The 23,309-nt window shown below is 35.8% G+C and overlaps 2 protein-coding genes across 2 annotated transcripts; one reads left to right on the plus strand and one right to left on the minus strand.

Moving 5' to 3' along the window:
• The first annotated feature begins 55 nt into the window (after positions 1 to 55).
• On the plus strand, positions 56 to 20,616 carry Rad51ap1 (RAD51 associated protein 1). Its single transcript, XM_046446689.2, has 9 exons — positions 56 to 183; positions 5,009 to 5,058; positions 6,692 to 6,830; positions 8,957 to 9,066; positions 10,359 to 10,442; positions 10,931 to 11,080; positions 12,188 to 12,352; positions 17,153 to 17,302; positions 19,834 to 20,616. The coding sequence occupies exons 1-9, from the start codon at positions 167 to 169 to the stop codon at positions 19,977 to 19,979; spliced, it is 1,011 nt and encodes a 336-aa protein (XP_046302645.1). The 5' UTR covers positions 56 to 166; the 3' UTR covers positions 19,980 to 20,616.
• Positions 3,127 to 4,518, minus strand: LOC124094090 (probable ribosome biogenesis protein RLP24). The gene has a single exon (XM_046446691.2). It carries the CDS (start codon positions 4,466 to 4,468, stop codon positions 3,977 to 3,979), a length of 492 nt encoding a protein of 163 aa, XP_046302647.1. The 5' UTR covers positions 4,469 to 4,518; the 3' UTR covers positions 3,127 to 3,976.
• Positions 20,617 to 23,309: the final 2,693 nt, after the last annotated feature.

Raw genomic sequence — 23,309 nt, forward strand, 5'->3', positions numbered from 1 at the left:
CAGCTCTTAAAGCGCAGGCTCCGCCGCAGGCTGGCTGCTCATGATTGGAGGACCCGGAGGCAGCGGAGGCGGGGAGCGCGATGTCAGGTTTTTGGGCGGGAATTGAAACCGCCACTGCTACCAGCTGAAACTTGAGCGCTGCAATTTTCCAGCCTTAACCGCGAACATGGTGCGGCCTGTTAGGTAAGTAGTTCGTTGGATACGGCAGTAGTGGGGATAAAGAGCAGAAGGACACTGTAGGCAACTTGTATGCAGGATTGAGGGAAAAGAGCGTTTAAGACAGAGGACAACTGTGGGAGGGGTGGGATGAACAGTTACCGGGAAACATTCCAGTCAGCAATGAGAGACACCCGTCGCTAAGAGGTGTCCCAGCTTCTTAGCTCTCACGCACTCCTTACTTTGCTTCTCAGCTGTTGCCGTTTCTTTTACCCTCGACTCCATTCAAGTAAGATCTTGTTGTATGTTGCATTTAAACGACGTTTTGCACTTCAGCGAGCACGTACTTATTTGTCGTTTTCGTTTGTTCACCGCTAATCCTTTGGTATAGAAAGAGAAGGCATTCCTGTTTATGGATTTAAAACTTCTAGACATAAAAGCCGATTTTCTTGAGTCACTCAGCTAGAAAATCGCAGGACAATACTCACCCTAAGTCATTTGACTCTAGATCCTTTACTTTCCATTAATACCACCAGAAATTATTCCTCAACTTAATCACAGTTGAATACCATCATAAGCCTAGGATAAGTCATTCATATAGTACAGTCATCGAATATATTTATTTCTGTACTGTATTAGGTACTGGAGGATACATTCTAGTATAAGGTGAGTATAGGGTCCCAAAAATAAACATGCCAATGTCATACAGTAGAAAGGAAACCCTTAACTGTAAGGAAGGAAGGATGGACTTTTCTGATGTATGTCCGGAGATATGAATTATGAGAAGTTAGCCAGGCAAAAATATGGGGCAATCCAGGTAGCGGGAAAAGAGTCAAGGCCATCAGCTTGACGTATTAAGGGATAGCTTGAAGCTGTAGCATTAGCAAGCAGTGGGGAGAATTGTTGGGGATTAGGTCAGATAAGTAGGGCCAAAGAAGGGAGGGCGTTTTAGGCCATCTAAAGGAATTTGGATTTTATTCTAAGTACAATGGGAAACCAATGGGAGAGTTTAAATATGGGAGAGAAATCTAATTTTGCTTTTATAAAGGTCACTAGTGGAGATCGAATGGGGGATGGTGCTATAATGGAAGCAGAAAAATCACTCTATTATATCATTGGGTAGTGGTTTGGAGTAGGATGTTATTAGGGGACATGGAATAGATCAGATGAATTTGGGATAGATATAGATATATTAGAGGTATAGAAGTGGATGTGGAAGTAAGAGAAAAAGGGAATCAAGAATGACTAATATTTTTGATCTGAACTACTAAATGGACAATCTTGCATTAACTGGGATGAGGAAATCATCAGGAAGGCAGGGGGAAAGCGTCACAAGAAAGCAGGGGAGCTAAAATGCCAAACTCCCTTGTGTTCTGACTAAAGAAAATTTAAAGTCAGACACCAAAAGTCATGCAAGAGCAATTTACTATAAGTGAAAGTAAAGTGAAAGTAAAGTCAAAGCAAAGTGAGACTTAAGCAGAGAACATGACACACACACACACACACACACACACAGAGAGAGAGAGAGGATATGATGGCATCTCCAAATTTATTGTCATTTGATGTTTACCAGGAGAACTGGGGACCTACACTCTTTGCCAAACAGGTGTTCAACTCCTCCTTCACTTTGGGCAATGGAGTATTTGATTTTAGTCTGTCCTCTTCGTAACTGTCATGGTGTCCATCCTATTTAGGGGCTTCATTTACAAGTCAATCCCATGTTCATGTGGGCCCTGGGGTCATAGCTGGTCAGCAGTTAACCTTAGTGCCCCTGTGCTGCTAAAGGAATCTTCCTTCCCAAACAGATGGAGACACCTATAGCCATAATTCCTAGCTTTACATCAACCTTCGTGGATCCTGTCAAAAGTTAGTCCCATTGATCCTTTTCTTTTGAGGTGTTTTCCAAATAGCTCCCTTGCTTTTGTTTATTTTCTATAGATTATCTGCCATCACTTGATTTTTCATCTACTCTGATGATAGTTTAAAGAAAACCCTAAAGTAATTTAAAGAACACTTGTGATCTTACCTTGCTTTTCACCACTCATTGCTAGCTACTTGCAAACATTGGGAAAGGAACTGGGGAGTCAAGATTTCTGTTTTCAACATGTTAAATTTGAAATGGATTTTAAACATCCAAGTAGTGAAGATGTAATCCGTTTGTTAGGAATAGCTCAAAGGATAGTCTGCAAACCTCTGGAGGGTCTCTAAAACCTTCTCAGGAGGTCCATGAGGTCAGTACTGTTTTGATAATAATATTTACTATTATTATTTACTTTTTTCACTCCTTTGTCATTTGTACTACAGTGATGATTTGGCACAAATCAATGCAGTGGCACCAGACTTTTAGAAGTCATTGCATTCTTAACTGCTGTGTACTCAGTGAAAAACAAAATCCAAGTTTCACTTAAAAAAGTGCTTGAAATAAGACATATTTATTATAGCTCAACCCTTGGGTGTACTTCTCTTTTTAATAGTCTTTTGGTTTTATTTTACTATTTTTCAACCTCAGAATTTCTAAAGAGCTTTCCATAATTTTATCAGCTCTCAAATTCTTTAACTCTGAAGGAGAGTAACAAAAGTATTCTTCTTTTTAATATTATATGTGAGGATATGGGAAGTATACATAAAGTACTTTACATACTGAAGAATGTTGGTTTTCTCAAGGAATACCACTTGTAAGATTATAAGATGAACTAACCTTTTTTTATTGAACTCTTTTTATTTTAAAGAAAACCAATTGGTTAACTAGATTTCCACACTTGGGCATTTGGCAGAAGACAAAGATTTGGAGACATTTCAGTTAGTACAAAGAGGAGGAAAGAAGGAAGTAACTTTTTTCCACTTTTTTTTTTTTTAAGCATATATTTCTCTTTAATTAACTATATTTCCTAATACAGTAGCATGTGTAAAGAAAGTTATTTTCTTCCAAGTAAAAATACCTCATACTTTTTTTAGTATCTTTAAATAATATATAGGCACACACTAAAAATGTTTTTATTTTATGTACAAATAATGGGCAGATGTTATACCCATAAATTCTATATTCCATAACAATTAAGAACCTGTTTTTAAAAAGAAAGAAAACTCCGCAACAAATTTTAAGACACTAGGATTTCCTTGCTTCTACATCAGGGGGAGAAGGAAGGGAGCTTGCTCTAACAGGAATCACAAATTAGAACTGAGTATTCTCTAAAGCAGAAATAATATAGTGCCATTTCAAGTAAAGATTAGTCAGCTCTCCTCACAAACACTCACAACTACCTGCCAAGAACAGGTAAACCAGGTCAAAACAGCTTAGCATAACTAGGCTTCATGGTATTTGGCCATTATGCTCCTTTAGGCTAATAAATCAAAACAGAAAATACTAAAATAAAAATTAAAGATTTTGAGATTGCCATACAAATTGTTAGTTCCTTGTTGTATCCTCCCTTCTATAACATAATAAAGGGAACATTTTACTGCAAAGAAAATTTGATTTTACCTATCACTGGCCATGAATTTTTGTAATTATTTATTACATAAATGCTGCCTAGTGCCATTATCCAAAAGGCATGACCATTCTGTCCACAATCCACTTGTGCATTTATAAACAGAATTTTCATGATTTACATAAGCATGTCTATCAATGAAGACATTACAATGAGGTGCAATCTAACATCCATAATCTGATGCTTTGCAGATAGCAATGTAGGAGAACAGTATTTGTAATCACCTTTCACTTCAGTGACCTTATATAAAAATTAATTATTTAGAATTAAATTCTAAGTCTCCAAAGGAGATTTTCAAATGTACACATAGAAATGATTATAGAGTAAGATTTTTAAGAAACATCCTCCATGTCCACATCCTGTTGTAACTGCTGTACCATTTTTTCTTCCAGCTGCTTTCCTTTGCCTGCAAGAGGGGCTCGGATAAGATGGATGTTTTGCTTGACTTCTTTAATGTCCTGAACTTTCTGTAGCTCTTTATTTTTCTTCAATCTGTTCATTATAAATTTAGCTTGGCGTTTCTGTTTGATCTCTTCAACTCTCTTCATTGCATCAATAGTTTTATTCCATAGTTCTCGCTGGTATTTGACAGGTTCATTTCTACGTTTTTCAAATTCAAATGAGTTATCCACTGTAAGCTCTTTGCCAGCTGCTTTCCGGAATGCTTTAGTCCACCTGACCTTGCGAGGATTACGCTTCTTTTTAAAGTTCTTATGACATTTGGATTTACAGAATCTGAATACCTTGCAATCATTGCGGACGAACATCATGCCGTGGCCGGGGTAGATGGGCCCTGAACAGAAATAACACTTCTCGATACGCATGTTGAGGCCGCGTGTGTCCCCACCGACCCAACGGCCACTTTTTTCCACTTTGAATATAATTTTCTTCTAATGCTTTCTGGAGTAGTATAAAGATTTATTTCAGATCACAGGAACAAAGTCACCATTTTTTTAAGAGCCCCTTGCATAAAAAATATTATAAGATATTTTATAAAGAATGACTTTTGGTGTTGTTTATAGTGTAATAAGGAAGATGTAATGCACATGAAAAACAATAAAACATCTACAAAAGGAATTTATAAATGCCCAGTAACAACTAAACAGTATATAAATTGAACTGTTAATTACATAGATTGTCTTTATTTTGTGAGCTATGTAGATTAATTTCTTTTCTATATCAGGTATAGTTTTAACTGTATCAGCTAAGTCCCTACTTTAAAGTGCAAATCATGTTTTAGATTTTTAAGTATTTCAAAAAAAATATAAACACAGTTTCCTTTATTCAAGACTATTAATAGCCTTTGTGAGTGAAGGTAAGAAATTAATATTTGTATTAATGAAAAATTTCTGTCTTGGCCATAGACATAAGAAGCCAGTCAATTACTCACAGTTTGAGGACTCTGATAGTGATGGTAAGTAGAATTTCTTATTTTTGCTTAAAAGATTTGGACATTTATTTCATCAGTATTATATAATACATATAGCTCAAATATTAAATATTCCCCAATTGTATTATGAGGTAGGTCTGAAAAAAAATAAGGCCATTAAGAAAGGTTAGGCTTGAACTCTGCTGTATTTATTATATGTTTACTTGTCTGCCTTAAGAGAACTTTGATTCAAAAGTTTGAGAAACATTAGAGTATAGTATACTTTGAAGTAGGCTTTGCCCCTCTTTTTCTTTTCACGGTGCTTGGTCTCAAACACAGGACCTCACAGATGCCAGGTAGGTGCTATACTACTGAGCTGTATCCCCAGTCTAGAATTAGATTTTATATTTCTTTCCCAAACCATCCAAGTTTTCTGTAAATATTTTAGTAATTCCAAGGTTTGATGGGAACTCTTTGGCTTTGGGCATAGCCTTCAGTGCTTACAACTTGAGAAAAAAATAGTATAGAATATAACTTTGAGATTTTTGTTACAGTCATTGGTCAGCAGATATTTATAAATTGCCAGTCGTGTTCTGCATACTGGGTGAGGTGGAGGTGCCGAAAGTTGTAAATTACTGTATTCCTATGTAGGGAAGCATAAACAAGACAGCATATGTTAATAATTGCTAAAGTATGTGATTAAGACTGCATGGACCCTGAAGGTATACATACATGTGTTTAAAAGCCACAGTAGCAGTTTTATAAGTGTCAAGAGAAGAACAACAGTTGTGAGGTGTGACTGGACAGAAAAATCTGTGAGAAACAATATTGGATTGGAAAAGAACATTCCTTTTGTAGGAATTAAGAAGTTTCTTTGGTAGGCTCATAGGAAGCTTATTATGGTAATGGAAAGAAAACTAAACAAAACAAAAAACTGCTACTTCTAGAAAAATTCTCTTCCCTTGTGATACTTCTTACTTTCCTTAGCTTGGTTAATGTACTAGGAATAGGTAATGTGCCTTTGGAAAAGTATTTGCCTACCTTGTGAAGTTTCATTAAAAATCATTAATAATCCCAGCTACTTGGAAAACTGAGGCGGGGGAATCACAAGTTTGAGTCCAGCCTGGACAACTTAGTGAGTCCTTGTCTCAAAATTAAATAAAAAAGCCTGAGGATATAATTTAGCATTGTGGTAGACTTCTTTCCTATCATGTGCAACGACCTGGGTTCAATCCTTAGTATGACATAAAAGTACATTTCCACTTTTCAATGTGATAAAAATTTACGGTTTTTCTAATGGTCTTACAGGTTTTTAATTAATCATTTTTTCCTTGAAACCCTTTGCAATTTATTTATTCTTTAGTGAACTGTTTTTTATAGATTAATATTTTAAAAAATAAAGGCCACCTAAACAATAGGAGTTGGGTGAGAATAAAGACAAACAATACCAATGAAGATTTTTTTTTTAATTTTTATACCTTTATTTTTATGTGGTGTTGAGGATCGAACCCAAGGCCTTGCATGTGCTAGGTGAGTGTTCTACCACTGAGCCACAACCCTAGCCCCACCAATGAAGATTTTTAAACTATAGAAATTAAATAACTTGCTTACCTATAAAACTTGAATTCCAACTAAAAAATAATTTTATTTCTTTTCTTTTTCATTTACACATAAATAGATGATTTTGTTTCTGCAACTATACCTTTAAACAAGAAATCCAGAACAACATCAAATGAGTCAAAACAAGATAAACCAAAACCTATGAAGAATCCCCAGAAAGAAGACATTCAACCACAAGACAAGACCCCTAAAAAAAGGTGAGAGGTAAGACAGTAAATATATGACATTAGGTGTGTTTATTTAAGAGACACAGTTTCAAATTCTCAGTTTTAATTAGAATTTGAGCAGAGTTATAGATCTTGTTTAGTGACTGTCGGAGGATAGGGACATTAAAGACTATTAAACTCTCTTCTTATTTTAAAAAGGAATTCATAAACATGTGTCCCATTAAATATTGAGACAATAATAATTATGGACCTGTGCCTGCGTCTGCAGTCCTCAAATCTTACAAGACTACTTTTTAAAAAGTTACACTTTTATAAAAAGTTGAAAAATTTTTAAACCATGTATTTTTCTGCAGATAAATGATACTTTTCCTTTCCTGTGACTTGTCCAACAGTGAAGATCCTGTAATTCCCAGACTAAATCTGGAATTCTATTAATTGGTATCAAGAGGGAAGGGAGAGTGATGGAAAGAAGTTCTGAGAGACCCAAAACTTGTCATATGGGGAGGAGATGGGGCAAAGAGGCACTTGGGATATTTTACTGCTAGAAGTTTCTCTATCCCATGTCATGATCTACATTTTTCATTCTTTGTTTTTGAGTTTCTCGTATATTAAACATAGTGAAACAATAGCCCATAGATGGGAGAGAATATTTGCAAATGTATAACTTAGAGACACTTGCATCCAAAGTACATTAAGAACTCAAACTCAACAGTAAAAAAGCCAGTAACCCAATTAAAATGTGCAAAAAATTTGAATAAGCATTTCTCTAAGGAAGATACACAAATAACCAATAAACACATAAAAAGATGCTTAACATCATTAACTGTCTGGGAAATACAAATGAAAACCATAGTATGATACTACTTCATACCCTCTAAATAACACTATTATTCGTAATAGCCAATAAATGGAAGCAATCCAAATGACTATCAATTACTTAGTGGAGAAATAGGATATATCTAGACAATGTGTTATTTGGCCATAAAAATAAATAAACTATTGATATATGCTGCAACATGAATGAACCTTGAAAACATTATTATGAATGAAAAAGAAAACAGACACAAAATATCACATATTATATGATTCCATTTATATGAAATGCCTAGAATAGGTAAATACATGGAAATAGAAAGTAGATTTGAGGTTGCCAGCGACTTGGGGAGGGATAAGTGGATATGGGGTTTCTTTTTCAGGTTCTGAAACTATTCTAAAATTAGGTAGTGATGATGGTTTCACAACTTTGATTATACTAAAATCTGCTGAATTGGATACTTTACAAGTGTGAATTTTATGGTATGTGAATTATGTCTCAATAATATTTATTGTAAAAATAATAATCCTTCAAGGTAAACTTTAGTACTTCTTTCTTTTTATAATCTTTCCTCATCTATCTCTGATTTTTCTTCCTCTTATGCTTCATAGCACTTTTGACCAACTTGAATAGGAGACTTACTGCTTTATATGAGATAATAAGTTGTATGTCTTCTGTCCCCACCTTTCTCATTACCATTACAGACTCTTGAGGGTACTTTTAGTATTCTCGGTAGTGCAGTGTCTATTTAAGTCTAGATTGGGAGGAACATATGTAAAAACAATTTTTTTTTTTAAAATATAAGAACTGTAATGTCTATTAAAGGGGTGTGGATGAGGTCAAGGAAGCTATCTAAGTGGAAGTGACCTTGGAACTAAGTCTGTCTTAGGTTGCGCAGGTGCTTCCTGGATAGAGCTTATGTTAAAGAGAGACATTACAATTATAGGGAACAGTAAGTTCAAAGGCACACAATGTTCCTTCAAACCTGTTAGGATATATATATATATATATATGTTATATATATATGTATATATATGTATGTATGTGTGTGTATATATATATATATATATATATATATATATATGGTTATACTTTGTTACATAATATAACATATATAACCTAACAGGTTTGAAGGAACTCTATGTGTGTGTGTGTGTGTGTGTGTGCACGCATAAAACATTTTAGAAGTCTTATCCTCCAAGGTCAATTGATGATGGTTATTACTTAAAAACATTTTTGTTAGGTTAGGAGCTCTTAAATAGTAATGTAAGAAAATCTCAAACTTTGCTCTTTTGTTGAGATTGATACTTTTAGAAACACTTTATTTGCTTGTCTATTTCAGGATGACCTTAGATGACAAGCTCTTCCAGAGAGGCTTAGAAGTGGCTCTAGCTTTGTCAGTGAAGGAACTTGCAACAGTCCCCAATGATGTACAGAAGTCTCAAAATAAAAGTAACTTTGTTTTTTGTATATTTATCATTAAAAGCTTATTGTTTTAATAATCATTACTTGGGGTGGGCCTTCATAGTTGAAAGAATAAAATTTGAATACTTTGAACTATAGATAGAACAAATTACAGAGGGTATAATTAGATTCATTTCTTGATTCAGCAGTGTCAATTTCATACAAATGTATACATCTCTGCCTAGAACCCAAGGTAAGATTGGAGACATACACTATGAACCTGGAAGGTCAATTACAACTTGATATACAATGAAAATTTAATTTCTTGATCAAATGACCTATATACTTCTAGTAGTCTACCCCTTTTTTTCTCCCAACCCCAATTTTTTTTTTCTGTGTTAAAATAGTTAAACATGACCTAATCATGGTCATTTTTTATTACTGCCAAAGGTTTAAAGGTACTAATTTGGTTTGCAGGTTCCATAGATTTAAGAGAATGACTTCTGAATCTCTCTGTGGGTTTTCTTCATTGATTTTTTTTTTTTTTTTCCTGGTAATAGTGACATTCTAGAGAGATGGAAAAGACACTTGAATTCCTAAAATGCTTTTTGGGTTAAATTGTTTTGGATTAAATTCTTTTATTTAGGGGGATAAGTGAAGTGTTTTTTAAATCAGTATTGCCTCTTATTTAAACAAAGCAGTTTGATTAGGGAGATTTTTAGGATTAGAAATCAAAAAACTTCAAAAGAGAATTGTTATGTATTATATCTAAAATGGAGAAAATGAAATTTATCTCTTAAAAGACATTATAGAATGCGTAGTAGGAGTTTCTTATAAGTACCACTTCCATTGAATGATACAATTCTTAGCATTGGTATTTAAAAGTACCTGTTATCATGACTTAAAAGCCTCTTAAAATGTTTCATTTAAAGGTTATTGTAATGATTAGAGAGAATGAAAGTTAGTAAAAGCATGTCTTTGCCTACACAGAAGTGATAGTTAATATTTATTGATTATTTCCTATGTGTTGTGCAACATAAATTTACATCTAATCTCCCATACTAATCCTATGATACACAATTTTTATCTTCCTGTTATCGATGAGGAAATTAAGTCTAAGGATAAGCCAATTTATGAGCCTGAATTTGAACCTAAGTCTTTTTGATTTCAGACCCCAAACTCCTAACTATATGCTAGCCTCTCCAAGTAAAATCACTGTGCTAGTTTGGGTTTCAGATCATTTATCAGTATCTAGATGCTATTACATTTTAGCACTAATCTTCCTATAGATATCAGTTTATTAAGATGCATCTGATTTTTTTCTTATTCCTAATATTTAGGCATTGAAAAACATGGCAACAGCGAAACAGAAATAATGAACAAATCTCATATATCTAATTGCAGTGTAACCAGTGATTATTTAGGTAAGTTTTTGATGGTACATTTTTTTCATCCGCAATGCTATATTTCTAACGTTTATTTAAATTCCTGAAACTGTGACTAGAATCAGATCTTTAAATGGTAAAGACTCTCTTCTCTCTTGACTTTTGTTTCTCTAAGTTTTAGTCTTGTCCTCTTAACTACTACATATCCACTTTCTTCTCTGTTGGAGTGTCATGACTACCCATGGCTTTTGGTCCTCAGCAATTGACCACTGAAGATAGGGACTGTATCTTCTCAGTTCCATTTTGAAAATTCTTGGGGAAAGACTATTGAATTCATCTTTAAAACTGGAGTCTATTGCCAGCGTACTGATGTGCTGTGAGTGACCCAGCTTGGACGATGTAGTCTATTACTAGGAACAGGGGAGGGATGAACCTGAGCAAGTAAGACGGTTGTCATGTCTGCTTTGCTGTTCTTGAAATATTAGCTACAACAAAGTTTTCCATTGATGTTTATGCCTCTCCTGAAGATTTGGACAAGATCACAGAGGAAGATGATGCTCGTGGTGTTCAAGGGAAAAGAAAAGCAGCATCTAAAGCTGTGCCTCAGCAGAGGAAGATGCTTTTGGAAGGCAGTGATGGTGATAGTGCTGATGACACTGAGCCAGACATTGCAACTGGTAAGTTACACTTTGCTTCAAAATTAACTCTTCTGAAATTCAGTAAAAGTTCTTGGAGGCCATTAATGTGTGCAGAACACTGTGCTAAATATTTAGGGTATGCAAACTTGAGGAACAAATAGGACAGCTAAATGCAATTGTGGCATTTTGGGGAAAAGCTTTGGGTGAGAGATCATCTTTCAGCCATGCCTTGAAAAATGAGGATCTTTTAGACCAACTAAAGGGATAAAATTGTATTTCTGAATGATGAAAAAGCATGCAGAATGGAGTAGATAAGTGTACATACCAGAGTTTAGGCAGTGCTTTTTTTCTAGAACCACTACCGTACTTTCCATATTACATCACTGGCTTATATTATCTCATGCAGTACAGGAAAGAGCATGTGGGAAATGAGGGTTAATAAGATTATTGTGGTATAGTCTCTTCTCTATTCCAGAATGTTGAAGCATATGTAATTAAGTGAAGGTATGTTGTTACTTTCATAAATGTCATGATTTTGAAAAACTAGCTTTTATACTCTATCCTTCTTTTCAAAAATTATTGAGAATTGGATGGAAATGGTGGTGCGTGCTGAGGCAGGAAGATTGTAAGTTTGAGGCAGCCTCAGTAACTTAGCAAGAACCTGTCTCCAAATAAATAATAAAAAGGGTTGAGAATGTGGCTCATCTCCTGGTCCAATCCCTAGGATCAAACAAACAAAAAGTTAGTGAGTTAAACTAGTAAAATCTGAAGTAAAAATTACTGATGGAAATTTATAGTGATAATGGTAATAGATAACAGTTGTGTTTGATATATGTCAGAAGTTGTTCTCATAAAATTGGCATAATGTCCCCATTTTCAAGAAGAGGAATCTGAAGCACTGTAAAGTTAGTAACCTGTCTGAGTCAGACAACATGTATAAGGGGTTGGGGGAAAAGGATTCCAAGCCGCCTGTTTCTCAGTTTCAACACTGCAGTGTTCTGCTGCTGGAAATGGTAGAGCACAGCGGTGCCCAGGAATCTGATGCAAAAGCTGCAAATAAAGTGGATTCACCAGAAGCTTCATTGTTTTAGAACAAAGTATATATAATTTTGTTATATATTTTATATATGTAATCTTCTGTTTTAGGTGATGATTCTGAGGAGGATTCTGATTTTGATGAGAGTGAAGATAATGATGAAGACTTTACTATGAGAAAAAGTAAAGTTAAAGAAATTAAAAAGAAAGAAGTGAAGGTAAAATCCCCAGTAGAAAAGAAAGAGAAGAAATCTAAATCCAAATGTAATACTTTGGGTAAGCTTGGTCCCAAATACTTAATTTTATAAAGGAAATGTATTGGGTTTGATTGCTGCAAATTTCTTGTCATTGCCTTTGCTCACCTTAATATTTTATTTTTAGTTAAAATATAAAAGAAAGCAGCGTAAGAGGAGGTGGGAAAAAAGCAGATGATGATTCTGAGTCCCCCCTAACTGTGCTAGCACTAAATATGTATTTTCATGCTTTAGTACAGCCACCTGCTGTGAACTCCATCATCACCTGTATCTTATGATGAGAAGACTGAGGCTCAGAGGTTAAATATTCTTTGAAAGTCTTTTTTTTTTTTTTTTTTTTTAAGAGAGAATTTTTTAATATTTATTTTTCAGTTTTCGGTGGACACAACATCTTTATTTTATTTTATGTGGTGCTGAGGATCGAACCCAGTGCCTCGTGCATACCAGGAGAGCGAGCTACCGCTTGAGCCACATCCCCAGCCCCTCTTTGAAAGTCTTACATCTAATAAGTGAGGGGCTGGAATTTGAATGTAGTTTGTCAGTTCAGAAGTTGAACTCTTATCTCCTAGATCACATTTTCTCTGGGCAATGAAACAGGGCAGCTTGAATGGTTCTAATTTCTTGCTTTTGTGCTTGGCCTACTCTTCTATTTGAGAGATCTTTGTCCGGATGTTTAGGGCACTTTTGATTTTTGTTTTCCCAAAACAAATCTAGTTAGAAACCATTTTTATAGTGAAACTTGGAATTTGTGATGACTTGAACATGGAATACCTGTTTCTTTTGTTAAAAAAGTTAGGATGTTTTTTAATTCATCATTTTATAATAATTATTGTAAAAGATAACATTCTTTAAGTAAATTTGTTTTATTATTGCTATCAACTTTTCTGCCTTAGTTTTTGTATGCATATGTATATTTATTATTTGAAACTACAGTTTCTACTGGTCAGATTTTAGGATTTGCTCTCACATTAAATAGCATGGTGCTAAGTACTTACTAAGAATTAAATAAAAATTAAATACCAGTTGAGTCATATTCTTCCCTCTGTTCTATTTTGAATTAGTAACCTTTAGATTAGAATGTTTTTTAAATTGACAAATTCATCTGGTTTCCACATGTTAAAATTTAAATGTAGGCGCTTTTAGAGATAAAACTGTTAGTTTCCTAATACTGTTATAACAGATTACCCCAAACTTCGCTTCAAACAACACAGTAATTATTTTACAGTTCAGAAGTCCAAAGTGTTCCTCAGAGGGCTAGAATCAAGCTGTCAGCAGGACTGTGTTCGTTTGTGGAACTCTAGGGGAGAATATACCTTTTGCCTTTTCCAGCTTCTGGAGGGTCTGTGATCTTTGGCTTATAGCTCTGTTCCATCTGGACTTTCTCACATCATGTCAATCTAATGTTGACTCTCTTAAGGACCTTAGTGATTACACTGTCCAGATTCAAGATAATATCCTCCACAGGTCCTAACTTAATCACATGTGTACATAAGGTAGCATATTCACAGTTCTGGAACTTAGAATATAGTCATCTTTGAGGGGCCATTATTTTGTGTACTACTAGCTATAGTAAGAAAAAATGATTAGGTATTTGTGCTTTTTCACCAACCCACACTAAAAACTAAAATTTCAGTTTTCCTTGGGATTTACCATTTAAAGTCTTTTCTGTATATCTTGTAGCAAGTTACTTTGCAAGAGACATTAGTATATAATGTTGAAAATAAATTGTATTTGTTAAGTAAGAATGAGAAAAGTGGATTATATTTCTAGTCCTATTAATGCATTGCTTAATTTTTAGAAATTTTTATTGATTTTTTAAAAAAATGAATGACAGCGGAATGCATTACAATTCTTATGACATATACAGCATAATTTTTCATATCTCTGGTTTTATATAAAGTATGTTGACACCAATTTGTGTCTTCATACATGTACTTTGGATAATGATGTCTATCGAATTCCACCATCCTTGCTAATCCCCTGCCCCCTCCTTTTCCCTCCCACCCCTCTGCCCTATCTAGAATTCATATATTCTTCCCATGCTCCCCCTCCCTACCCCACTATGAGTCAGCCTCCTTATATCAGAGAAAACATTGGGCATTTGTTTTTTGGGGATTGGCTAACTTCACTTAGCATTATCTTCTCCAATGCCATCCATTTACTGCAAATGCCATGATTTTATTCTCTTTTATTGCTGAGTAAAATTCCATTTTGTATATATGCCACATTTTTTTTTTTATCCAATTACCTATTGAAGGGCATCTAGGTTGGTTCCACAGTTTAGCTATTGTGAATTGTGCTGCTATAAACATTGATGTGGCTGTGTCCTGTAGTATGCTGTTTTTAAGTCTTTTGCGTATAGACCAAGGAGAGGGATAGCTAGGTCATATGGTGGTTCCATTCCCAGATTTCCATACTGCTTTCCATAATGGCTGCACCAATTTGCAGTCCCACCAGCAATGTATGAGTGTGCCTTTCTCCCCACATCCTCGCCAACACTTATTGTTGTTTGTCTTCATAATAGCTGCCATTCTGACTGGAGTGAGATGATATCTTAGAGTATTTTGATTTGCATTTCTCTAATTGCTAGAGATGATGAACATTTTTTCATATATTTGAACATATTCATATATTCTCTTCTGAGAAGTGCCTGTTCAGGTCCTTGGCCCATTGGTAGATTGGGTTATTTGGTTTTTTGGTGCTTAGCTTTTTGAGTTCTTTATATATGCTAGAGATTAGTGCTCTACTGATATGTGAGGGGTAAAAATTTGCTCCCAGGATGTAGGCTGTCTGTTCACCTCATATTGTTTCTTTTGCTGAGAAAAAGCTTTTTAGAAAATTTGATTCCATCCCATTTATTGATTCTTGGTTTTAATTCTTGTGCTATAGGAGTCTTATTAAGGAAGTTGGAACCTAATCCCACATGATGAAGATTAGGGCCTACTTTTTCTTCTATTAGACGCAGAGTCTCTGGTTTAATTCCTAACTCCTTGATCCACTTTGAGTTGAGTTTTGTGCATGGTGAGAGTAGGGGTTTAATTTCATTTTATTGCATATGGATTTCTAGCACCATTTGTTGAAGATGCTATCTTTTCTCCAATACATGTTTTTGGCACCTTTGTCTAACATAAGTTAGCCACTAGCTACATGTAGGGTTATATTATATTTAAGTTAATTAAAATTAAATAACATTTGAAAGCCAGTTTCTCAGTTTTGCTAGCCACATTTCAAGTATTCAAAAATAGTATGTGGCTAGCAATTACCATCTCTGATAACACAAAATATAGAAAATTTCTACCATAGAAACTTATGCTGGACAGTCAGGGGTTATGGATGTAACATTGGGAAGAGTATGTAGTGAATGTGTTCATATTTGTATACATTTAGAAACCCCTTAGGTATCTTAAAGCAAGCATTGTCTCAAAGTGAGATTCTGTTCTACCTCTCTTTTTGTCCTCCTCCCTCACCTCCCACCCCAGCAAAAAGAACACAAACCTGCTCCCATTCTTACATTCATTCTCAAAGTAAACAATGGCCTCAAAGCTGTTCCCCATGAGAGGAACTTGCAAGTTATAGATTATTCTTCATCTCCATCACCACCTCCCCACATCTAATTACTAAAACATGTTTAATTGCTACTATCCCCTCCCTTCTCCACCTTAGCTCAGGCTCTCATCACCTCTCCTGGATTACCATAATAGCTTTCTGAGTGGTCTATTTGCCTTACATTACCACCAGGAAGATGCTTTCAAAATGCAAGTTACTCCTCAGAAAATTTAATACATGATTGTGGACCAGACTCCTTTATATGGCTTGTAAAGCTCTTCATAAGTGATTGTACCCTGATTGTGTCTCTCACCTTTCCTATTCTTAAGATTCCTGCTCCAGACATACTGAACCAGTACTGGTCCTGGAACTTGTTATACTTTACAGCTTTGCATTATGCTGTACTCCCTCTGCCTAGAAAATTTCCCTCAATTCATCTTTACCCTTTAGCCTTTAGTTCAGCCCAGCCTCATCCCCCTCCTGTGACTTCTAAACACATACCAGGTTGTAAGTTCCCTTCCTACTGGGTATTCTTCTAGAGAGTGACATGTTCCTTCGCACACTGCATTAGACACAGCTCTTTCCTGTCTTTCCTAGGCCAGTGACAGAACCACAAATTCCTTGGGAGTAGGATTCATGAGTTATATAAACTTTTTGTAATCCTAGAGCCTATTGACTCCCTGACACATACTGATGAGACACTATTGTGTAATGGTTACAAGAATGAATTTCTGGTTCAAACCTGGTTTCTAATCCCAATTCAGCATGTAGTAGGTGTCAAACTACAGGCAAATTGCTTAACCTCTGTTTCCTTTTCTGTATTATAGTTGCTGTAAAAACTGAAGGGTAGTGTGTGTGAGACCACATTGCCTGGCATAAAAATTTTCATAGAAGATGGCAGTCCTAACCAGGTGTGGTGGCTCACACCTGGCATCCCAGCAACTTGGGAAGCTGAAACAGGAGGATTGCAAGTTTGAGTTCAGTCTCAGCAATTCAGCGAGGCCCTAAGCAAGTTAGCTAGACTATCTCAAAATAAAAAAGGCAAAGGCTGGGGATGTGGCTCAGTAGTAAAGTGCCTCTGGGTTTAATCCCCCGTACCAAAAAAAAGAGAAGGCAATCTTGAAGCTTTCAGTAAAAATTTCTTGACTTGTTTTTCGAATTTGATATTGCCTTTTTAATTTTATATGGTTATGAAACTTATAATTTTTATGCATACATGCTAGACTTGAACTATCTTCCCAATGACAAGCTTCTTTGTGTGTATTTTTCAAATAAGTGACTTCAGTAGACTCTGCTGCAGCTGCTATCAAATCAGAATCTCAGACTTCACCCGAGGAGGCTTATCATTCTTTGGAGGTCACTAGGAAACCATTGCAAATACACAGTCCTTCAGCTGAAGTCAAGAGACCGAAGTGGGTCCCACCAGGTATGGTATATTTGCGATCAAGGGCAAGGGGTTTAGAAAATTACCAGTGGTAGATTCTTTTCTCCCTAGTTCTAAATGTTATATGTGAGCTTTTCCCCATATTACTCTATAGTCTTCAAAACCATTGTTTTTAATTACTGCATTTTTATATCTATTAGGCATCCAGGTCATATATGATTTTTTTTTTCATTGTTATAAATAAGTTTGCCATAAGCACAGACATCCTTATTGTAGAAATCTGGCATATCCCTGATTATTTTCTTAGGGTAAAAGTTCCACTAGTAGAATTATAGGGTCAGCAAGTGTAAACATTTGAGATTCCTGATATTTATATTTCTGATAACAAAAGTCTTTTGTGCTCAGTACCTGCTGACCTCTGCATTCTTATCAAAGCTTTGGGGTTTGTAAATGGGAATTCCAGCATTTAACAAATACCTTAGGAAACTCAGCCTCTGGCTCTTACAAATTTGACTTCTCTTTGTTTTCTTTTGCTACCCAGCCAAATCTTACTGATCCTTTAAGAATTTCCTGGACCTAGCTGGGTGTGGTGGTGCAACGCCTGTGATCCCAGTGGCTCTGGAGGCTGAGGCAGGAGGATCACAATTTCAAAGCCAGTCTCAGCAAAAGTGAGGTGCTAAGCAACCCAGTGAGATCTGGTCGGTCTCTAAGTAAAATACAAAACAGGGCTGGGGATGTGACTCAGTGGTTGAGTGCCCCTGAGTTCAATCCCCAGTACAAAAAAAAAAAAAGAATTCCCTGGACTGGACGTCAGCTTCATCTAGGTCGAAAATATTGCTGCGGCCCAACCAGTCCTGTGTCCACTTTCATCCAATTACATGAACCGTCTACTTTAGTCAAATTGTCCATTTTCTATCCTTAAACACATTGTATGTATTCTTCTACCCAGGTCTCTATCATATTTCTGTCCCCTCTCCCTTTTGGAGTCCTTCCAAACCTACTCAAGGTTCACTTCTTTTGAATGATCTTTTTTGATTGGCCCAAAATTAAATGCTGGTCTCTTCCTGAATGATGGCTAGGTATTAACAAACAGAGTTAGGGCTCAACTGTGAGGCTACATGATTACTTGATTTACCTGAGTCTTCATTTTATTATCAGAATTATGAAGAACTAATATAATGTTTAAAGTTCTTTCTGGTTAAGATTTTCAATGAGGACTTTAAAGTTTTTAGAGAAGGAAAGGTGGGAAAGTTAGTTACTGAAATAATGATACCATATCATTCAAAAAGTAATACTAAATATATTTTTTTCTGTAAATAATTAGTGATTCCTCAATGGAAGAAAAATTTTTTAAATGGTATGACTATATAAGTTAAAAAGTAGCATGATCAAAAAAATTAAAAGGAGATAGTGAAATGATGGGTAAACAGTTAATATCATAAAGCACACAGTGCTGACAGATTGAGTATGTGATAGGGCAGACAAATGATAATGGGTGAACAGGACCCCTTGGACTTGAGAGCTTCTGCCCCTCTTGAAGGAAGCAGAGCTACTCAGCTCCATCAGATTGTTTGTATGCAGGGAGATAGGTTGGTACATACAGATCTGATATTTTCAAGAGAAGCCAGAAATTCAGATTTTAATATGAAATCTCCTCATTTTTAAATATGACCTTTTAAAAAACCATGTAGACCAAACAGCATTTTTTTATTTTTTTTTTTGTACTGAGATTGAACCCAGGGGTGCTCAACCACTGAGCCACATCCCCAGCTCTTTTTGTTTTATTTAGAGACAGGGTCTCACTGAGTTGCTAAGTACCTCACTAGATTGCTAAGGCTGGCTTTGAACTCTTCAATCCTCCTGGCTCAGTCTTCCCAAAATAGCGTATCTGAAAGCTAGATTTGGCCCTAGGTTGCCAATTTGTTGCCTGTCTTATTCAATTTGAGAAAACCATCTAGAACCCAAAGGAAAAATGAACCAGGGATATAAAAATCCCAGTTCTTCCAAGAAATACAACAATGAAAAATGAAGAGTTTCACTCTCATTAGTAATTAAAGAAGATCTATTTGCCATTTAAAAACTTGTTTAATACTTGAAAAATAGATTCTTTTCAAGTAGTACTTATAAAAATTGTAAACTTTAAAAATACATGAGTTTTTTTTTTCATTACTTTAGAAATTATAGTTGTCTCTATTTCTTTATGCCTTTACAACCGAATTATTTTTCATTTCAGCTTTGGTGGTTTCAGTTTTGGTTCATTACCTTGCCTTCTGGGGATAGTTGAAAATGGGCAATACATTGAATTTCTCTTATCCGAGGTGCTTGGGACCAGATTGTTTCAGATTTTGAAGTTTTTCAAAGTTTGGATTTTCACATTAGGGGTGCTCTCCCTATACTCTATTCTTTCTGTCATTTAGTACTTGCCATTATTTTGAATGTTTATTTTATTGCTTGATAGACTGTGGAAAACAGAACAGTGCTTAACTATTTTTTTATTTTGTTTTGTTTTAAGAATTAATCTTTGTTAAGAGATTTCTGACATGATTTGTGTTACATCTTGTGTTTTCTTTTAGCTGCATCCGGAAGTAGCAGCAACAGCAGCAGTCCAATGGCAGGAGTTTCCATTAGGTCCCCAAATCAGAGTCTCCGCCTTGGCTTATCCAGATTAGCACGAGTTAAGCCTTTGCATCCGAATGCCACTAGTAGCCGAGTGTGGTAGCAAAGAAATGTTTGATAGAATAACAGTTTTAAAAGTGTATTTATATTTCACTTGTGTTTAAGATTAAGGAGGGTATTGTAATATAGAAGAATCCTTTAACATGTCACATAAATGATCTTAATCTGTTTTGTGATTATGTGCTCTAAAGAGCTCTTCAAGACTTCAAAAAGAGGTTTGTTCATAAGAAATACCTTCTCATGTCATTCCTTCTGAAAAGCTGTTCTGTTTTCTTATGTATCATAAGTCATTGTCTTTTTTAGTGGTTGTCAGTTTAATGTGGAGGAAGTCTGTATCGTGCGCTGTACTTTTCTAGTCACATGATGTTCCTTTGTGACACTTAAACTATTCAGAGTGTATCTGACAAAGGGAAACATTCTCATTTCTTTCAGGAGATAGTTTGAAATCTTATAAGCTACTTACTTTATATTGTCAGTTTTACTGCAAGGATGTTTGGTATTTTAACCAAATCTTATTAATAGTAAGAATAAAGAATCATTTTACATATTACAATGGATACTATACTATGGCATATGACTCCTACTTGGAATTTGATGATTATTATATAGCAAATATAATGACATTTTATGAACTCTTCATTGTCAAAACCTTAAATAAAAGTGAAAAAGTTTTGAAGTGCTCTTTTCTTGATACCATTGCATTTATCGATCTCTAATTATCTACATTTCTTAATAAAATAAAATAAAAATAAGCTCTGTTGAAAACACAAACAAGGGGAAGCTATTTCTTAATCACTTTATATGAAGCTAGTACTTTAAGGAGTAGCTGTCAAGTTCTTAGTCATCCCTATTTTGATATTAGAGCTTTTCAGGAAGCTTAGGTTTGAGTTTATTGTGAATAAAAATAGTGATGATGCGGGCTGGGGTTGTAGCTCAGTGGCAGAATGTTTTCCTAGCATGTGTGAGGCACTGGGTTCAATTCTCAGCACCACATACAAATAAATAAATGAAATAAAGGTCCATAGACAACTAAAAATAATTTTTAAGAATAGTGATGATTATATTTATGGTGAGAATTTCAACCTACTCCTGTTCACTGTTTAATAATAATTTTCAATCATGTTAAACATTAAAAAAATGTGTAATACCTATCAGTTCACATGGAACTTTCTATATTAACATGAAAAGTTAATTTTGAATTTATGATTAAAGTGAGCATTCGCCCTGTTGTACATTTTTTCTTACCTAGTATATTTTTTTTACTATCTATACTACCTCACCTACCCTATCCCACTTTTTAAACATTATTTTCCAGTTAACATAATATTGAGTTATTCTATAGTGCATACACTTCAACAATAAACATTAAGGGCCTGCTCTGGTTTAGGTATAGATATCATTGATTGCTCATCGCCCCTAGCTTGAGAACTACTTTGTTTTGTTATTCATATTAATAGTTTCTATTTGAAATTTACCCTAAAGTATGTTAAAACACTCGCCTGGCTGAAAACACTACTAACCTTTAGTTGCCAAACCCAATGTACATTTTTTCTCACCTTGTCTTATATACACTATTTATCACACCCCAATCAAAATATTTTATGCCATTAGTTCATGTGACACCTTTCTTTTGTCATTTTCTCCCCACCTCCTGCTTACTCTTCATTATTTTGTAGCTTTCTAATCCTTTGTGTCACCTATACCATCTCTCACCACACTATCATGTTCTGTGCAGTTCCACTACACCCTCCTTGCTCTTCAAGTTTAGATGTTTTCAGACTCCAGTGATCACTACTTGTGACAGTGACTTCCAAATTACGATCATTATTCTACATCTTGATCTTGACACCAGATCTGCTGCTTGATGTTTGGCAACTGGATGTGAGTCAATCTGGATCCATCCCTCAACAACTTCCTTCCTGTAGAATTTTCTGTTGATACATGACACCACTATCAAGGCTGTCTAAGGTGTAATCCTGGGATTCAGTCTTTTATATTTTGCATCTGGCTACCAAGCTTTATTTCATTTTCTAAATTTCTTGAAACTGCTTTTCCATTTGCTCTTACCCTGAAATAAAATCACATATTAATTCTAAGCAGCATCCTTGCCTTGATTTTTTTGGGGGGCTGGGGGTGGACACTGAGGATTGAACTCAAGGGTGCTTTAACACTGTTACATCCCCAGCCCCCACCCTACCCTTTTTATTTTAAAATTTAATACAGGGTCTAAGTTGCTTAGGGGGTCTGGCCACATGGCTGAGGCTGAGGCCTGGAACTCTAGATCCCCCTGCTGTGGTCTCCAGAGTCGCTGGGATTACAGCATGCCCCATCGCACTCAGCATCTTGATTCTCAATCTACTTTCCCTAACTTCCATAATGTGACTGGGGAATTTCCTAAAATCTGAACATGCACCTTTCTGCTTTACAGTCCTCACACTCCTTAGCCCACCTAATTCCAAGCCACTTCATATATGACTGGTCGCCATCTGCCTTTTCAATCTTGTCTCATTTGCCCCTGTATACCTTTGACCCTGCCTCACAAAACTGAGTGCTGGTACCCAGAACCAAGCTTCCACATGGGTTTGGACCTTCAGACTTGTGGGGACTCACTTGCCTTCTTTACAGGGCTATATAATATTTGTTCTTAAAGCTCAAGTTCAACTTAGCTTTCATTTGCATGTCTATTTTCTCCATGCATCAGACATTGTACTCCAGCATAAACTTCTGTCATTTAACTATAACTTTCCTTTTCATGCGTTCCTAAAACCTGGTGCAGATTAAATGCTCAAGAAAGTGTTCATTTGATGAGTACATAGAACTTTTGCTATGTACTTCCACATGCTTTTTTTGAAGAAGGAGAGGGAAGGGTTACTTTCACGTGTCTGGTGTGCTTAACCTACTTTAATCTCTCTACCCTGGATTTTGTTCAAATGTTGCCTGGTCCGTTAAAAAAAAAAAAAAAAAAAAACTGGGGCAAAAGAAGGGGGAGGAGGGGAAAGATGTGTTCTTTAGGTTGATGTAAAAGGTGATTTGGGACTGGACCAGAGAGCCTAAGCTCATTCAGCTGGAGTCACAAAAAGGGCAGATGTCGTTCCTATAGCGACGGAAGGAGGGTGTGGTCCTCCCCTTCACTCTGCAGGCCACTCACCCGATCCTCTGCAGCCCCCAGGGCAGTCTGCGCCAGCCGGATGCAGCTCCTCCCACCTCTTAACCTCACCCAGACCAAGAAAGGGCCGAGGAGGCAGAAAGGCGCGAGCCTGAGCTCCCTAGGGTCGGCTAAGTCTTTCCTGGGAAGAAGATCCGCGGCAGGAGCGGGTGGACGAAAGGTGTACCGAAAGCAAAAAAGTAGACCGGCAAGTGTGGTCCGAGGAGA

Source organism: Marmota monax, unplaced genomic scaffold (assembly GCF_021218885.2).
Source record: "Marmota monax isolate L192 unplaced genomic scaffold, Marmota_monax_Labrador192_F-V1.1 WCK01_AAM20220418_F8-fsc00512, whole genome shotgun sequence".
Classification (NCBI taxonomy): Eukaryota; Metazoa; Chordata; class Mammalia; order Rodentia; family Sciuridae; genus Marmota; species Marmota monax.

What these genes read in the sequence shown, in the direction of transcription:
- Rad51ap1 (XM_046446689.2), top strand. An exon ending in TGAGGACTCTGATAGTGATG is followed by an intron (nt 5,059 to 6,691) that starts GTAAGTAGAATT and finishes ACACATAAATAG; the next exon opens with ATGATTTTGTTTCTGCAACT. An exon ending in GACAAGACCCCTAAAAAAAG is followed by an intron (nt 6,831 to 8,956) that starts GTGAGAGGTAAG and finishes TGTCTATTTCAG; the next exon opens with GATGACCTTAGATGACAAGC.
- LOC124094090 (XM_046446691.2), bottom strand. Translation starts at nt 4,468, where the DNA reads ATGCGTATCGAGAAGTGTTATTTCTGTTCAGGGCCCATCTACCCCGGC.